Source organism: Lonchura striata, chromosome 1 (genome assembly GCF_050655825.1).
Source record: "Lonchura striata isolate lonStrDom1 chromosome 1, ASM5065582v1, whole genome shotgun sequence".
In the NCBI taxonomy this organism is placed as follows: Eukaryota; Metazoa; Chordata; class Aves; order Passeriformes; family Estrildidae; genus Lonchura; species Lonchura striata.
In genome coordinates this window covers 25,212,873-25,228,064 of record NC_140703.1, presented here as the reverse complement: position 1 = coordinate 25,228,064, position 15,192 = coordinate 25,212,873, and the positions used below count along the sequence as shown (strand labels likewise).

At 39.8% G+C, this 15,192-nt stretch overlaps 1 protein-coding gene and 1 long non-coding RNA gene across 3 annotated transcripts in view; both read left to right on the top strand.

Moving 5' to 3' along the window:
• Positions 1 to 15,192, top strand: part of NME7 (NME/NM23 family member 7) — an 85,169-nt gene that overhangs the window by 47,188 nt on the left and 22,789 nt on the right. For both annotated transcript variants that reach the window (XM_085571938.1, XM_085571943.1), the window contains exon 11: positions 2,656 to 2,757. In XM_085571938.1, coding sequence (XP_085428064.1) covers positions 2,656 to 2,757 — 102 coding nt within the window. The remainder of the gene's footprint in view (positions 1 to 2,655; positions 2,758 to 15,192) is intronic.
• Positions 4,745 to 10,179, top strand: LOC146768623 (uncharacterized). Its single transcript, XR_014952861.1, has 3 exons — positions 4,745 to 4,835; positions 8,880 to 8,956; positions 10,122 to 10,179. It is a non-coding gene; the product is annotated as an uncharacterized LOC146768623 (long non-coding RNA).

Genomic DNA, 15,192 nt, shown 5'->3' with positions numbered 1-15,192 from the left:
AGTACTGTTAGCTCACTCTCAGACTGTGGAATACTCATAAGGCCTCCTCTGAATATAATTTTTGACAAGTACCAAAGGGAGATTGGAGAGGCATATTTGTGGGTATGTGGCAGGATTTAAAAATGGAAGTATCTGACCAGTATTTCAGGGCCTGAGAAGTCCTGTAGTGCTGCAAAGGTCTCTGCTTTGAACAAAATGGGAAATTCTCTACCATTTTCTGCAGCTCTTGGGCTGCACAATTTCTGATCATCTAACAAATTGCAAATTTTAGTTATATAATTTAATTGGAGAGCTACTCAGAAGGGAATGTGAAGTCAATAAATAAAATGCATTGTAGCTGATGTCAAGAAAAGTGAGACTCTAGGGTTCCATCCTGCAAGTTATATGTGCTGGATTGACTCAGTTGAAAAGAAATCAAATGAATATTTTCATGCACCCAATATCTGAGGAGCAGGAAATCATGGAAAAGCTAATCATGATGGTAAAGGGTTCTGGAGAAGGCACACATGGGAGCAGCAGTGGATATTGCTAGTGCAGTCCAAAAAGGAAAGTGTGTTACAAAATAGGATATTGGAGAAAGAATATGACCACTTCTATATGTGACTCAGAACCATCTGTTTTGATCTAAATTTTATTTATCATTCCAAAATAACTCAGTACAAAAGATACTAGCATCCATAAATCCTTTTAAAAAACTTTAGTTCCATTTCTTCTGTTTTTTTTCTTGTCAGATAAAGGTTTGACATTGTATATAAAGTGCTCTGTGAAAAGAGAAAGCTGTACAATTGCCCACAATTTTAGCTTTGCTAGTATCTCCTATGTGGGATTTTACATATTGTTGCTTAATTTTTGTGTTATTTTCCTTTGTATTTCCTACTCTAGCCAGAATAGAAAATAGGAGAAAATAACTGAGATTATTTCAGCTCAGAATCCACTCTGTTAATCAAAAGTCCTTGAGCTTGTTCCATCTCCAGGAATGGTTGTGGCTGACCACAAACCATGCTATTTGACAAATAAACTATTTGCCAGAGAAAATTAGATGTAGCTGTACCTGGGAGCCTCACCAGACCTGGTGGCAGCTGGTCTTTAGGTCTCAGCTTTGTGCAGTAATGAAAGAATCGGGAGTAACTTTGGTCATGTTCACTGTTGCTGATGGGATGTTTGTGCTGAGACAGAAACAATAAAAGAGGGAGGAACTGTTTACTGTTTCTTAGCAGAATGAATTATGTGTGTCTTTGACCTGTTTTGATCAGAGGATCTGTTGGTGATAACACAACTTTTGGAATTAAAATACTTATTTATGTTGTAGAGCATGAAGCTAGTCTGCACTCTCTTCATGTCTCTAAGGAATCCTTCTACCTAAATTTCCTAGGATCCTGTTGATAGAAGCACTGGATAAAATTCAGAGAGGGGAGCTTAGGCATATATTCTCAGTTTGGAATCCAGTATGAGACAGCAGCTTTTGGAACATTGCTGCTTGACTCGAGTCATTGTGTATTTATTTTCTGTCACAATTCATAGAAGGAAGAGAAGGACTTAGTTCTTGTTTTCCTTCTGCTGTTTCATCCACTCTGTATGCTTTGCCATGGTTCATCTTTGATCTGCCTTGGCTGGTGGGCATGATTGCAGAACCTTGTTAGTCCTTACCTATCTTCCCTTACTTTCTGTGCATGTTTTGTCCTTTCGTTTTTCCTCATTCATTGATTCCTTTAATTGTCTTGATTTGTTTAAAACTTGTCTGTCCAGATTTCTAGACAAGTATGCAATTATAAGGGCATGATTTAAAAAAGGAAGTCAGTCTAGAACATCAAAATAGATTCTTTCTGCTTGTGAAACCTATACCTCTAATTAACAAACTCCAAATTGGCACTAATGCCCAGAGATAATTTAAGCTTATGAGAACTAAGACCCATCTTCATCACCCACACAGAACTCACGATGTCTCTTTATTTTCCTGGAGACTCCAGGGAAACAGATGATTTTACTGTAACTGAGATCCTGATATTAGTACATCACAAGAATGTTGCCAAACCCTTTCCCTAACAGGTTGTACCACAGTCAGGATTCTGTTGGCTTGTGTGTTTCAGCTTCTGCAGTAATCTGTAAGGAAAAGACAGACAGAACCAAAATCCCAGGAGACATTTTAATGCCTTAAAGCCATCAAAAGAGTGTATATTTGAAAACAGATATAGGCTGTATACTGTGCGTCTGGTAGGGAATACTGCAAAGTACATTCCTGCTTGTGGAACTGGCTGAACATAGCGTGATTTTTCAGGCTTAAAACCCAGCAAAGTTCATTCCAGTGATTCAGTCTAGTTTGACAAGTTATGAGATACTGCAAAGGAATCTAGGTCCAGATCAATAAGGATGTACCTACAAAAGAATTTAAAGTATGCTGTTTTATGCTATTCAGCAACCTGTTGAAGCTGAATATCCAATTTTTCCTCAATTTTCACCTTCTAAACCAAGTAGCAAAATGGAAAACATTTATTTTGTGGTGAATACTAATGGTATCTGTTTAGTGTCCTCACTTCCCTAAATGCATATTTCTTAATTGTTCCTGTCCTGTAAGTTTGGGCCTTGTTTTGGAGAGAAATACAACCCTTGCTGAAACCCAAAAAATTCAACTTTTTTTCTGTCTTCTTTCTCTTTCAGGAGATGGTTTCAGAGTTGTGTTCAGGCCCTTGCATAGCAATGGAGATTAGACAATTAAATCCTTCAAAAGTGTTCAGAGACTTCTGTGGTCCTTCTGACCCTGTAAGTACTTTCTTGAGTGATAAATAAAGCATAAAAAATGTATGTGCTAGGTGAATTAAAATGTCAAAGTGTGGTATGGCTGCAACATGCCTGCTGCATTCTTTAGAAACATGTCAGTATTACCTTATTACAGAGGTCAAACACTGGCCTTGCTGGACCAATTTGCAAATCCTTTAACAACCTTTCTGATCTTACCTAAACCAGATGATAAAATACTGTGATGGCATTTATATGAAAGGAAAGCTATCTACGCAAAAATCTCTGTTAAAGATTCACAAATATAATAATGGAAGGCTTCAGAGCCCTGGAATAAACAGTTCTTGCTTGTGATCACATGTTAATTCACTGCTGTCTGGAATTCTCCTAGGATGATATTGAAAGAATAGGTTCCTTTGATTTTCAGAAGGAAGCAAACAAAACAGTGTATCAAAGTTCTCATACCTCTTTTATTCTAGCTTTTGTTTTTCATTTCTTGAGGTGTATAATTATGTATGTGTAATACTGTATGCAAGTTGAAGACAGGCATAAGTGCTGTCTCAAAAAGTTTGCAGATTTCTGTTAAACAGTGAAGGGTGCTCTACACACAAGAACAATGAGGTGAAAGGCAAGATGCAGGCAATGAAGTCAGGGTTTGTATGTTTTTCTTGTTATGATTTAATGTTTTAATTGCAGACTTGTGGAAAGCCACCAGTCTTCTTGGAAAATAATCACACAGATGAATGTTTGAGGGGGAGAACAAGTTATTCAGGATGTGTTTTTCTTAAGATCCAGAGTTTTCATTATAGAAAGCATGGGTTAAAGACCTTATCCAAACCTTTTTTGCCTCTTCTGTTTAGTAACATTCAAATATTTCTCTACTGGATTAGCATCTTGTAAACTGAGCATAAGCCATATATCCGACTTAGTTTTAACTGTAGGTTGGTCTATGAGTAGTAATGTACACAATGTAGTGATTTCAATTTTGTTTCAAATTCCAAGTTTAAGGTTACCGGTCTTTATGTATTCAAAGATGCAGTCATTTTATCTGGACCTGTTACATCCTTCTCATGTGTCTGCTTGTTTAATACCTGATACATTAAAATCAATGTATGTTTGCAAACATCACAGTGGCTTTTGCTTATGAAAGCAAATTGTTCCTATATAAGGGAAATTTCATTTGTTTTCCGTACTCACATGAAAAACTGTAATAACTGTACAATATGTTTAAACAGCAGTCAGTGAGCTGAGGAACTGAGGGATGTATAAACTGATGGCTTTTCTGGGTAACAGAAGAAAACCACAAAGGCAGGAACTAATTTCCTGTCTCCCAGATCTCTTGCTCCTCAGTGACCTAGTGATGCTGTTTGTGTTTCCCTGGTAATGGTTTAATGTCTGACTTGTGAAGTGAAAATGAGTACCTGCCTGCCTGCTTCTCGTGGAAGCACAGGCTGTAAGTTTTGAACACTGACTTCAGAGCAGTTCCACTAATGGTATATTTGGAAGGCAGGCAACTGTGTTATATTTCTGTGCACTGTTTTCTTTAAAAATTACAAATTAATTGAGTCTCCAAACACATAAAGCCTATGTACAGTAAGTGCAGCTGCTTTCAAGACTAATCATTGCCTGAAATTAATCTGTCTCTTCAGATAGTGTTTGTAGCTTGTCTCCAAGGATAAGGGGCTAAGGTATATTGGCTTTTGTCATTCCCAGCTGGAATTGTCAGAGAGGCTCACAGCTGTGCTTTGTGGTTACAATATTTGTCTAAAATAGGAGTAGCAGAAACCATAATAGCACTTTCATTACCAAAAGAGGTTATATGCAGACCCTGAAGATAATTTGGACTTGACTGATAGTCTAGTGGTTAAGGAAAATCTAAGTGTCATGCAAATAATGCATTATTGTTGTTAAGAGATCTAGATCTCTTTATAATTTGTCTGTTTACATATGCTAGATCCTGATGTGTGTGCAATCTGTTCATAAACACAGGACAAGTTCACTACAAAAATGGAACCATTTGGGTCACTTTGGTTCCTGTTAAAGAGTACCTTATCTGCCATTGAAATCACTGTCATTGCTTTCAAGGCAAAGTGCTATTAAAAGTGAGTAAAGGTGTTGGAATTTGACTTATATAATGAATCTTTGCCAATCACCTGCACTGTTAATTATATATTAAATACATAACAAATATAATAATTACTTTGTGAGACATCAGATATCTAAACTGGGTGTGAATGTTAACAGCCCTTTCAGTCTGCTCTTGGTTTTGCAGAATGTTTAGGGCTGAAGAAAGAATTTGAATTCTTCTATTTTGAGGATTAGACTTCAGTAAGATAACAATTTATAACAACTGTATAATGCTAAAAATGAACTGGAACTCTTGGTTATTTTCTATAAGCAGGTAATAGTTTATTAGCACTGCAGGTCAGTAAAGCTCTCTGCCAAAAATCTCCTTCATTATAAACCAGCTTATAAATACTTTACTGAAACCTCTGTGGCAGTAGGTAAGGCACCTAAACAAAAACCTGGATTTAGCCTCTTTGTAGTCGTGTGAGGAGCTCTATCAAATCTGGAAAGCAGGTGGTGGGATATAGATTTCTCTGGAAGGAGATGTGCTGAATGTGCTCAGTCCCAAAATTACTGTGATCTGATTGAAGGGCTCAGTGTGGCAGACTGCTGGCTTGTGGAGCACTTGTCCCCAGTAGATAGTACATGCAGTAGGATATATGCCTTTCTGCAGATCTTGCTGCTCCTTGCATCCTGCTTGTATGCCGGCACCTTTCTACTATGTGTGCCTGGCTCACTGTACTCTTGGTGAGCTGTCAGCCTCTTTAATTACACGTGGCTTCAGCTCCTGGAATGCAGCTCAATCTTCTGTGTCATTGGTGGTCTCACCTCAAGCCTTTCTGGTGTCCAGTTGTGATGCTTGTTCTTGTCTTCCAGTTGCACTCTCTAGTCAGGTCCCAGGCTCCTTGTATGCCTTGCTCTTGGTGTCCCTCTGTGCCTTTTCCTCTCTGTCCTGGCTTGCCTCTGTGGCTAATACGTAGGCCTTGGAAGTGGAAAGTTCTCTCCACATCGGCTGTAATAAACAGCTGTTTACTTTTTGCTTATTTTTGCAGCACACCTATAAAAGGCCAGCAGTCATACTGATGCCCATCTTGAAAATGTTTCTTGGTAATGTTAATGAGAGCTGTTTAAAAAGGTCTCTGAATGTCACACAAGACTGCAGCTTTTTGGAGGGGAGGCATCCTCAGACTCTGCTATGCACACAAAATTACAAGGTTTGAAATGCTGACATCCTATGAGCAGCTGAGAATATGCTATCAAATCTGGCTGTGCAGGTTCTTAAATTACATATTTTTTGCTGGGTGCTATTTCATGCTGCTTTTACTGGTGCAGTTGAAAAGAAAGGAAAAAAAATTGAAAGAAAAAAAAGAAAAAATATTTTTCTTTTTGCACAGTTGCACCTGTGCAAAGAGGTACTTGTTGTAGAAAGCTAGGAAGAGAACTTAAAAAGTTAATTAAATCTGATTCTTACAGAACACATGTTTTTTGAACTTTCAGTGCACACTATTACTTGGAAATAAAAGTTACTAACTGGACCAAAGTCTGACAGAAATGAAGTTGTGTTTCTCCTTTGTTGTAAAGAAATGAAAATGCTTGGAGAGGTAGGGATAAATACAGCACAGTGTGCATTATGAAGAAAGCTGTTTTGTTTAAGTTCAGTAAGGAAGAAAAAGAAAGTAACCTATTCTGCAATGATTTGGCTTTCTTTAATATGGACCATGATATAAAAACTGTAATGGAAAATCTGGGAACAAGGGAAGATGGCTAGGGAATCCTGTCACTGCTTTGAGTTTGCTGGCACTGATATTTCATTTCACTAATTTTTGTATATTTTTGGCCTCTGGAGCAGTTAGAGGCTTTTTGTTATTACTTAATTCTGAAGCTACAGCTTTAGTTTTCACATCTTTGTAAAGCTTCTATATTGAAATAACTGCTTGGTACCATTTTGTCGTGGAGTTGTCAAGATGATTATTTAGTATTCATGAAACACTTGAAAAATGCTGTAGAAATTAAGGTGGGTTTTTTGTTTGGTTGGGTTTTTTTTGAACTTTGTTCATATGTGAATTTAAAAGTTGGTTATAATACATTATTCCAAGAGTCTATATCAGCTATATGTTCCTGGCTGACTGTATAAATTCTAGTATTCCTAAGAGCTTTTGTTGGAGAGGATAGGTAAATATAATTATTTATAAATAATACAGCCAGGATGAGAACAGTCCTCTCTGCTGGCTGGACAATGCCCCTGACTACAGATGGGTCCAGGGGTCAAGTGGACTGTTCCATCTCACCCCCCAAAAGATGTATGGTTCACCCTGCACCTGTATCCCTCCCCTAAAACATCAAGTGCCTGTAACCCCATTGGCCTAAGCCTTGTCCCAGCCCACCTTGAAGCCCCCTGAGAAGGGGCTTCGAGGGGAGGGGCCATACGAAACTTCCCCTCCTCTTGGAACTCCCCCTCTCCTAGAGCTTCCTTTTGTCTCTCCTCTCCCCCATCCTCTCAAGCCTGGCCACGTGCTGCATCTGGCAGCTCGAGGCAGGACCTTTCTGCAACCCCAATAAACCTTATACCCCAAGAGCAGCCTTCAGAGATCTCTCATCTCCATTCACCTAAATCATCCTGGAGCAGCAGAGCTAGCTACAAGCTTTTACTTGGAATTGGCAGTACACTAAACATGACTCAAGTCCCTTCTGTTGTGTGATATTATTAAAGTGATGGGATGTGCTGCAATATTTGTGTGGACTGGAACAGGATTTTCATACACTTGCTTTAAATCCTAACCTACATTCTTTTTACACTGGGGATTCACCTTTAAGTGTAACAGTGTATCAAGTAATTGTACTTTGGCATGAAAGAGCTGAAAGGGAGATTAGATGATTTAAAACAAAGCAGTGAACTGAAAGAGCTGGAGTCTGCTTTAGCTCCATTCCTGACCTCACTGTGTGACCTTGGACAAAAAGTTCAATATCTTTCTGCCTCAGTAATCACATCAGTTAAATAGGGATAGCAGTATGAGCCAAAGAGCACTGTTGCTGTAAGATTTTTGTTTTTATAGACCTCCTGTGAATCTCTAGCACTGAAAAATAGGTATATGTGAGACCTAAAATGTTCCTGTTCATTTCTAGAGCTACATTATCAGCATGACATTTTCATATTGCATCATGTAAAGAATAGTTCAATGGGAGATGTAAAGGAATATAAAGGCTATTTTTGAGCTTCCAAGTACTCATTTTCTGGTGATACCTCTGTAGCTATTTCAGTGTGGATTCTCACTATAGCTTAGTGAGCCCTGATAAGAGTGTTAACAATGAAGTAAGTACATAATGTCTTTCAAGGGAAATAAGATCATTTTAATCTAACTCTTTATCGGAGAAGATTTTAATATAATTGATTATCTACTTGGATAGTCTGAGTAATGTAATAAAAATAAAAACTTTCATTCAGATGCAGACTGTTACCAGCTGGAGTAGCAAACAGACCAATCAATACCAGTTACAATATCCTGCTGTTTAAGTCATCAATGGGAAAAACATGATTGAATTGCTTAGATGTTATTTAGGGTCAATCATCTGACTCCGTCCTTTCAGTTTTTAATTTCTACATTGGCCTCTGCGAGTCTAATGAAAAAGTGTTCTTGACAGAGCTAAGGGCTTTTAGTTGGGAGACAGGGTAGTTTTTGCCTGCAGAGGTGGATTCTTCCCTCCAGTGCAGCCCCTTTTTTCTGAGCTGGCACTGCTTATTCATAAAGCCTAAGGTATCTGTAGGTTCAGGACTTCTGCCTTGTTCCAGGTCACCTGTCTGTGCACAGGCAGGGGATCTAGAAGAAAGGAAGTGCTCTAATGACCCACAGCTTCAATGTAACTGCAACTAGGAGTTGTCACCACTGTTTTAGACTGTCAGTATGTTGGCGTATGATTTGAAGTTTACCTCCAATAGTTTCTTGACAGAGACAAGCCTGTGTCTGTGGATGCCAAACACAACACCTGTGGCAGTGAGTTGCTTTGCCTGTTTTAAAATGCATGCAGTCTGCAGTGGCTGCACCAGAAACAAAACTGATAATTATTTGTTCTTCCTCTCAAAGTTCTGTGTAGCCCTGGGAGCAGCTGAGAGTCAAGAATCCAAGAAGTAATTTTAACAGGCATGAATTCAGTGATCATAGTAAGTTCTCCTGATGTCTTTTTTGCTTCTGAATATGTACTGCAGAGGTCTGGCAGGCCTTGACACCCACCCTACTATTCCTGCTGTCCTGTTTGCTTTGATCACATGTGTGTATGCTTTGTAGTGGCATGGATACATGATCTGCTTAGAGTTTTGAGGTGCCCAGCTTAGAGCTGTGTTTGTTGCAGACTGTCTCCTCCAAGCCACTCTTTGCAGGTGATGGGCAGGCCTTTGATGGCAAGAGGGATTTCAGCTCCAGGGCAATATGTCTTTGTGCAGAGATTAGAACAAAAATCAGAGCAGTAGTAGTGGAGGAGCCTTTTGCTTGCAAGTGGTTTGCTTTAGATGTGGCTTGTTGTTACTGCACGGTTGCTGTCATATGATGGCTGTTAAGTGTCATGTGGAGCTGGAGCTTGTAGGCTCACTTTGATTCTTGATGGCTAGATTGAAATTTGCTGTTATTAGCCGTCAGGAGGCTAAATATTGACAGAGCCCTCAAGACCTAGCTCTGCTTTAAATCCAGTGTGATTGAGGCATGTTGGCAAAGTTACTGTTGGGAAAAAAATGCCACTCCTTGTCTGCAGCTCCAGAGCTACTGAACTTGAAAGTGTTATCATGCAACTGTTGCTGCCTAAACACATCCTGGACGTGAAGTCACTGGAATTGAGTTCAGTGGTCCCAAATTTGAGTAATTTGGTAAAGTAGTTAATAAAAGATACTGCATTGTCTATTACCAGCCCCACTGCCACTGTAGAGGCATGATAATGGAGGGTCTGCTCCTTTTATCCTTTGGAGAGAATGTGTTTGTGCCCTCTGGGAGAGGACTGAGGATACTTGCATCTCATTTCTAGTTGCTGCAATGCCTTTTTTTATAATCAGTTGACTATCAAAACCCCTCTAGCCTATGTAGTATGGGTTTTTTTTGGACTTTCCTCTGCTACCTGACACTATATTTTAGTATCCTCTGATGACAAGACATGGTTTTAACTGATTTCTGGACATTTGCAGGAAGTTAACAATATTTTGTCAAAGATTCTGTATGTCCTTCTGGAAGCATCAGCTTCAGAAGCTTCAGGGTTCCCATTTGCATTTTTGTCTTTCCCTTATGTCAATCTGTCTCTGGCTTTGAAATGTTTCATTCAGGGTACCTCTCATCTCGTTCCAGGCTGGAATAACTTGCCCTATTTTAGCAATAGGACTGAAGCTTAACATGAGACTGGAGACTGAAGGAAAGCAGGCTGTACCACAAAGCATTTCCAGCACTGGTTACTGATCTTCCTTGACTTGCTGAGCTACCATGGAGACCTCTTAGTTACTCTCCAGGATGGCTAATGTGCCAGGATATCCTGGAGCTGGATGTCTGGGCCTTTCCGTGAAAAGTATCACAGGACTAGCTATTTTGGTAAGGGTTTAAGCTGCACCTAGAATATTTACTTTTTAAGAAAACTTTTTTTTTCTTTTTTTTTTTTTGTCAAGGCCTTGGTACTGTTAAGCTCTGCAGACACACAAAGACATTTAATCTGATCTGAAATTACAAAGACTAATTGCATCTGTAGGTAGGTGGGAATGAAGACTGAAAGACTGGCTTAGAAATCATGATGGCTTCCTTTGCACTCAGACTGAGTGCAAATCAAAGTAGTAGGTGTGTGTTATTAAAGAAGTGGTTATTTTAAGCAACTGTGATGAGCACAAGATTGTTAAAAATGCTGTGAGTTACACAAATTTGTCTATTCAGCCTTGAGGAGTTGTCGTTTTTCTGATTGTGCAGAGTTTTGGTAATAACTGTCCATCTGCAGATCTTGTTCTGCAAAATGAATGCTTCCACATGCTGTTTGCATTGGATCTTTCTGGGAATATTTTCTCCAAGCTTTGAATAAATGCTATGCTTCAGGGTGGTGTTACAGACTTAGTATCTCGTACTGATGGCTCATGTTTTAAATAAAAGTGACCTCACAAAGTTTTAGAAGTGCTTGCCTAGTTTCTTTCAGCATTTGCTTGGTTTGTGTCTAATTAATACAAAATCAACACATTTCAATATATCATATCTTTATTGTATCTTGTATCTCTGGTTAGGTATCTTAGATGGATTAAAGGGAAAAGTTTTGGTTCCCACTGCAGTAGAGAAAGAGGTAGGCTTCTAACATAGCCACTGATCATGTGATACCAGCCTAGCACAGACAAATGTACAATGTAATCTTTCACTGCCCAGTTGATCAAAGCTAGTCTGCAGGGTTCTCTCCAGGATGTCTTTCTCACAGTTGCACTGGATTACAATGTGATTTACCTGACCTGTGGGAGGGTTTTAATAATGTTTAAAAACGAGAGTATAGCCCCCTCATGAAAACAGTCTTTGTCAGTAATACAAATAAGTGATCATCAGAACTTCTAGAGTGTCCTCCTGCAGTTAGAGAATGTCTGTCTGCCTTGGTGATTCCCTTTCTTTTCATTTTTTTAGTATTTTTTTCTCCCATCTTTTTCCTTTGGAATGTTCTATTTAAGGTTCTGTTATAGTTGCAGAGGTTCCTGAGAATAGATTAATTATTATATTCAGTCCATAAAGGCAAGGTAAGAGCCTTTTTGAGAATATGATGGTTCTGGGTTAATTTCAGTTTATGTGGTTGATTTCTTTGCTTCCCTTGTGTTCTGTTTGGTTACAGCAGACAGCAGATCACTCTTTTACCTTGAATATATAAAATAGCAGAAAATAAACATTCAGGAAAAACCTCCAGCTTATATCTTCAGTTTTTCCTTGAGAAAAGGGAGCAGTGTTTCCAAAATATAGGGCAAGTTCTGAGGTCACTGTGTCTGGGAAAGAAAATTATACTGTTACTGCACTAAACAACTATTTTCTCCTATAGTTTCTTAGCACTCTGGTCACGGTGACCTTGTGTGTTTGTAGAATCTTTAATATGAATAGATAAGGAGCATTTACTTACATGTGTGCCTCGGGCTTTTGTTGATTGTAGATAGGTTTGTCCATTACTAGAATTCATCCTAGCCTCTGGTTGGAACATACTGGTTATGTTGTGCTGTTGCAAATACTTCCCATTATGAGGTAATATGAGTGATATTTCATTTTTTAAAACTTAAGAAAATAATAAAGGTGGAATTTTTAAGAAAATCAAGGTAAAACGTGGTAGAGCAGCAAGCACATTTTCTAGAGCTCTGTAGATAGCAGTTGGCAAGAGTCAACACAGAAAGCTGCTTGATGAAATTCTGCAATAGAGAAAGTTATAAAAGGGCAGTAGAACAGTTAACTTTTCCATACAACTGATGCCTTAAGTTTTAGCTTTCATATTTTCCAGATTCTGTACTGTATTACTATATAACTCTGGACGTCATATAAGGTGTTAGCAAGTTCTCCTCAGAGTTTAGTTAGACAAAACAATCCTTTTCCAGCCTGAGAACCAAGAACACCATTGCAGCTTCAGGCCCAAGAAGTTAAACAACAGCGAATTGAGGAGAGCAATCTGGGAGGATGGGATTTCATAACCTGAAGCTGTAATTGGACAATTAACCCCAATATGTAAATGGGCCAAAACTTATAAAAATGTGAAAACATATCATCCATCTTGGGTGTAGCCTTGGCCAGGTTCTTGTACTGCCCAAGTTGTATTCTTTGAAGGCCTTTTTAATAAATACCTAGTTTATTCCTTTAGCACTGTCTAGCCTCTGTTCTAAATAGCCTCACAAGGCATCACAGCCATGATGATGTTGTGATTGTGAGTATCCTGAAGTTGGCTGTAACTGTCCCAGAAGGCTTCATGTTTTTAAGTCAATGCATTGGTAGTAGAGCTTGTAACAGCCAAACAAGAAAGGAGATGCAGATCACAGTGTATTTTAGGTACTCTTGGTGATAAATTGTCACATGCGAGAAAGTGGAGTTATGGAGAAGATTATTCTGGGAGATATTAGAAAACACCTGAAAGACAATGCAGCCAGCATGACTTTTTTGAGAGGAAAGTCGTGCTTTTCAAACCTGATTTCCTTTTATGACAAGGTGACCCACCCCCTTGATCAAGGGAAGACAGTTGGTGTAATCTTGGATTTTGGTAGTTTTCGACACTCTCTCACAGGATCCTTCTGGACAAGATGTCCAGCATACAGCTGGATAAACATGTCATGGGATGGGTGAGCATCTGGCTCACAGGTTAGGGACAAAGGGTTACAGTGAGTGACATCAGACTGGTGACCTGTCACTTGTGGGGTTCTGCAGGGCTGGAAGGGATACTGAGTAAGTCGGCAGATAATGTTGAACTGGGAGGAGCTGTTGACTCCCTCAAAGGCAGTGACTCCACAAAGCGACCGTGATAAATGAGAAGACTGGGCAATCACCAACTGTATGAAGTTCAACAAGGGTTGATTCTGGATTCTATATCTTGGATGGGGCAATCCTAGATGTACGGACAGACTGGGGAATGAAATGCTGGAAAGCAGCACCATGGAAAGGGATGTGGGGGTCCTGGTTGATGGAAAGTTGAAGCTGAGCCAGCAGTGCCCTGGAGCCAGGAGGGCCAACCCTGTCCTGGGGCATCAGGCCCAGCATCACAGCCGGGCAGGGGAGAGGATTGTCCCCTCTGCTCTGAGCTGGGGCCTCACCTGGAGTATTGTGTATAGTTCTGGTCACAAGATAAGAAGGGTATAAAGCTGTTAGAGAGCGTCCAAAGTGGAGCAATGAGGATGGAGAAGGGCCTCAGAAGGGCTGAGGTCACTTGGGCTGTTCAGCCTGGAGGAGACTGAGGACAGACATCACTGTAGTTCATCCTTGTGAGGGTGAAAGGAGCGGCAGACACTGAACTCTTCTCTGTGGTGACCAATGACAGGACCTGAGGGAATGGCCTGAAGCTGGGTCAGGGGAGGTTTAGGTTGGATATCAGGAAAAGGTTCTTCCCCAGAGGATGATTGGACACTGGAACAGGCTCCCCAGGGAAGTGGTCACAGCACCAAGCCTGACAGAGCTCAGGAAGTGTTTGGGCAATGGTCTTGGACACGTGTTGTGACTCTTGGAGTGTCCTGTGCTGGGTCAGGAGTTGGATTGACAATCCTTGTGGTTCCCTTCCAGAGCAGTTTATTCTGTGATTCTGTATCTGCAGTTATTTTCTGCTTGAACTACTTTAATGAAGGCTTCAATGTGGATGAAAACAAATGCTGTGGCCTATTGCCTTCCCTTCTGTAACAAAAATTAGTAGTCTGGTTTCACATTTATAATGATGATGGGTATTGTTCTTGTTATTATTGTTATTATTCTTCCTCCTCTCATCAACTGCTGACGGCCATAGTATTGTTGTGAGAAATACTGCAGCAATAGTTTTGTATCGTTGGTCTCATTGCCTGGGGATACTGTTAACTAAACAAATTCATTTTAGAAGCTGAATATAAAATGCTTAATTCAATTTCTGAGAACTTGCTGAATAATTTGGGGCGCTGCTTGTTGGTCTGTTTGATTCAGGCTGACATTCTCTGTTCTGCTGCAGGGCCACCTGAGCTGAATTTTTATCAGCTTCTTTCACTTACAATATGATAAACTGCATCTGATGTGCAAATGGAACTTCCCTTTAATACTTCTAGTAAGAAGTTTTTCTTTTCTCTGCTTCCATTGACTTCCCACATCAAGGGACTAGAATATGGTCAGAGTGGAAGATGAGTGAGCAGCAGTTCTTTGTATTCTCATGGCAGCTCTCGACTTCCCATAGGTGACCTGGTATGGTCACAGTTCTGCAGACTGTGGCTTATCATCAGAGTGCTACCCAGGAATTACAAAACATTGCATCAAGGAGAGAGAAAAGTTGAGGAACTGATCTGAAATTTTAAAGATCTGAGCTGAAAGTTAGACATCAAACTTGTGATTTTTGTGAAATACGTATTTCTTTTGTGCCCCTGGAAAATTACTGTCTCACTGTCTTGGTTTCCCCCTCCAGAAAATGGGGTCCATTCTGCTATTTTCTGTTCTTTGTGTCTCTTCCTATAAGTTTTCCTGTAACTTCTCCAGGCCAAGAATAATTTCTTAGTATGTATAAGAACACTGGCTAATGCAGCTAGTCCTGAACAGAGCAGTGGCTTTTAAAAAGCAGTTGTAACACAAATAATGAGTGATTCCTTCCATCTGAACAGGGCTGCTCACAACTGTGTAGGAAGATGGCACTACTGCTGCCTCCAGGGTTGCACTAGAGAGGATTTAGGGCACAGAATGGAAGGGGAAGGTCTCTCCCATGCTAAAAATCAAATGAGCATGACCT